We start from the raw sequence: 2,971 nt of genomic DNA, 5'->3' as shown, positions 1-2,971 counted from the left end.
ACCATTTACCCTAAAGCCTCAAACACTTAGACAAAGAATGGCTGAAGAAACAAGTACATATTTAATTTATTTACAATATATGAACATCAAGGCTTTTTATTAGGATATAATATTATGATTAAAATCTCCATAAAAGCATAATGTAGTGTCTCATAGTCTAAAGCCATGGTTGGCAAACCGCGGCTCGAGAGCCACATGCGGCTCTCTGGCCCCTTCAGTGTGGCTCTTCCACAAAATACCATGTGCGGGCACGCACATACAGTGCAATTGAAACTTCGTGGCCCATGCGCAGAAGTTGGTATTTTGTGGAAGAGCTACACTCAAGGGGCCAAAGAGCCGCATGTGGCTCATGAGCTGCGGTTTGCCGAGCCGCAGTTTGCCGACCACTGCTCTAAAGGATATTAAAGTTTTTTTTTATTTAATACCAATTTGGTCAATGACATCATGACCGCTAAAAGACATGTTTGTATCAAAATTTTCTCAAAGGGTATGTATAATATTATTTACTACTAGAGGCCCAGTGCACGGATTCATGTATGTGGGGTTCGTGGCCTGCAGGGATTGGCCAGCTGTGGGAGCAGCCATTCATCCCAGTCAGCCAAACGATGCTCCCACTATGGGAGCTCACTGACAACCAAGGGGCAGCTCCTGTGTTGAGTGTCTGCCCCCTGGTGGTCAGTGCACATCATAGTGACTGGTCGACCAGTCATTCTGTTCTGGTCGTTCCGCCATTCGGTCGCGGGGCTTTTATATATATAGACTAGAGCAGCAGTCACCAACTGGTGGTCCGTGAGGTTCGAAAGTTGGGCGACCGCCGGACTAGAGGCCCAATGCACGAAATTTGTGCATGGGGGAGGGAGGTCCCCTCAGCCTGGCCTGTGCCATCTTGCAATCTGGGATCCCTTGCTCCTAATTGCCCGCCTGCTCACTCCTTACCACTTGGCTCGCCACTCCTTACCGCTGCCTGCTCGCTCCTTACCGCTTGGCTCACTGCTCCTTAGCACTGCCATCGAGGCCGGAGAGGCTCCCGCCACCGCCGCTGTGCTTGCCAGCCATGAGCCCGGCTTCTGGCTGAGCAGTGCTCCTGCTATGGGAACACACTGACCACCAGGGGGCAACTCCTGCGTTGAGCATCTGCCCCCTGGTGGTCAGTGCGTGTCATGGCGACTGGTTGTTCTGGTTGTTCCGCCCTAAAGGTCACTGGGCTTTTATATGTATAGTAGAGGCCCGGTGCACAAAATTCTTGCACAATTAGGGTCCCTAGGCCTGGCCGGCTATAAGAGCCGATCTGCGGGGCTACCAGTGGGGCAGTTGGGGGGGCCTTGGCTGGCCTGGGGCATGTGGGCTGGGGGCAGCTCCTGCATTGAGCATCTGCCCCCTGGCTGGTCAGTGCGCATCATAGCGACCAGTCATTTGCTGTTCGGTTGATTTGCATATATTAGGCTTTTATTATATAGGATAGATCATTTGATCTCCACTTGATCTTTTTGACAGGTTAAAAAAATTTCAAAGTCTTATTTTTGGTATTGAAAACTTTCATTGTCACCTTTATAAAGATGGGTTTTTATTGATTTTGTGGTGTTTGGTTTTTTTAGAGTGAAAGGGAGAGGGGCGGGAGAGAGAGAAACATTGATGTGAGAGAGAAACATTGATTAGCTGCCTCCCCCACACAACCCAGTCGGGAATTGAACCTGAAAACTGGGCATATGCCATGGCCAGGAATTGAACCAATGACCCTTCAATGCACAGGACAATGCTCAACCAACTGAGCCATGCTGGCCAGGGTGTATAAAGATTATTTTTTAAACGTGTAACATCTACAGGGATTTTAGGTGTCAGGTATTAAAATCTTCCCTGCTATAATAAACAATTTCCTCAACCAATAATCTTTAGATCTCAAAGGACCATTTTTACATTTCTCATTTATAAACAATATTATGTTTTGCCAACATTTTTGTTACTTCAAATACTATTATTTCAGAGTGAGAGTTGGTTCCTTATAACCCAAAAATTATTTTTAAATATTTAGATTCTCATGCAGAATTGAGAAACTGATAGGAAAAATCAAATGTTTCTTTTTTTTTTTTTTCAGGCTTTTTTTTATGAGTCTATGATGTTTTGAGTGGGACAGTTGGGTGATGAATACAGTTTCTGGAGTTAAATTGATAGATTCAAGGCCCAGCTTCAACACTGTCTTCAGACAAGTTATTTAACCTTCTAATAATTGAGTTTTCTCATTTACAAAATGAGAGTAAATATTGTGAAGAATAAGTTAACACATCTGAAAGGCTGCTAAGCCAGCACATAATAAGCCCCCCAAAAACGTTAGCTGCTGTATTAGAATTGGAAAAATATTGAATATTTATACATGAACTGTTGTTGTTTTTCCTAGCAACCGGAAATGAAGAAACAAGTGAAGAAAGTCAGGAAGATGAAAATCAAGATATTTGGGAACAGCAGCAAATGAGGAAAGCAGTTAAAATCATAAAGGTAATATTTTTTTATGTCATGTATTAGTTTCCTGTGGCTCCTATAACAAATTGCCACAAATGTGACAGCTTAAAGCAAGAGACATTTATTCACCCACAGTTGTGGAGTCTGGAAGTCTGAAATCAGGGTGTTGCAGGGCTATGCTCCCTTTGAGGGCTCTCAAGGAAAATGTATTTTTTGCCTTTTCTACAGGGATAAACTAGAACACACCTTAGAGGGCTTGCACCTCCAGGTGTTCCTTGCTTTGTGACTACATTACTCCTTTGCCTTCTTCACATGGACTTCGCTGTGCTTCTACACCAGTGGTTCTCAACCTTGGCTGCACATTAGAATCACCTGGGAATCTTTTTAAAATCCTGGTTTCTGGGCCTCACCCTCCGGAAATTCTGTTTCTTTGTTATGGGGTGGGGCCACAACATTAGTAACAAAGAAACAGAATTTCCGGAGAATGAGGCCCAGAAATCAGGATTTTAAAGATTCC

The 2,971-nt window shown here is 44.2% G+C and overlaps 1 protein-coding gene across 1 annotated transcript in view; it reads left to right on the top strand.

Annotated features, from left to right (window-relative positions):
- Nucleotides 1-6: 6 nt before the first annotated feature.
- GCFC2 (GC-rich sequence DNA-binding factor 2) overlaps nt 7-2,971 on the top strand; it is a 30,698-nt gene continuing 27,733 nt past the window's right edge. The window contains exons 1-2 of the mRNA XM_023744276.1: nt 7-53; nt 2,393-2,490. Of these exons, the coding sequence (XP_023600044.1) occupies nt 38-53; nt 2,393-2,490 (114 nt within the window). The 5' untranslated portion in view covers nt 7-37. The remainder of the gene's footprint in view (nt 54-2,392; nt 2,491-2,971) is intronic.

This window comes from Myotis lucifugus, unplaced genomic scaffold (assembly GCF_000147115.1).
Source record: "Myotis lucifugus unplaced genomic scaffold, Myoluc2.0 scaffold_444, whole genome shotgun sequence".
NCBI classification, from domain to species: domain Eukaryota; kingdom Metazoa; phylum Chordata; class Mammalia; order Chiroptera; family Vespertilionidae; genus Myotis; species Myotis lucifugus.
Note: the sequence above shows the minus strand (reverse complement) of the source record. Positions and strands in the feature narration are given on the sequence as shown.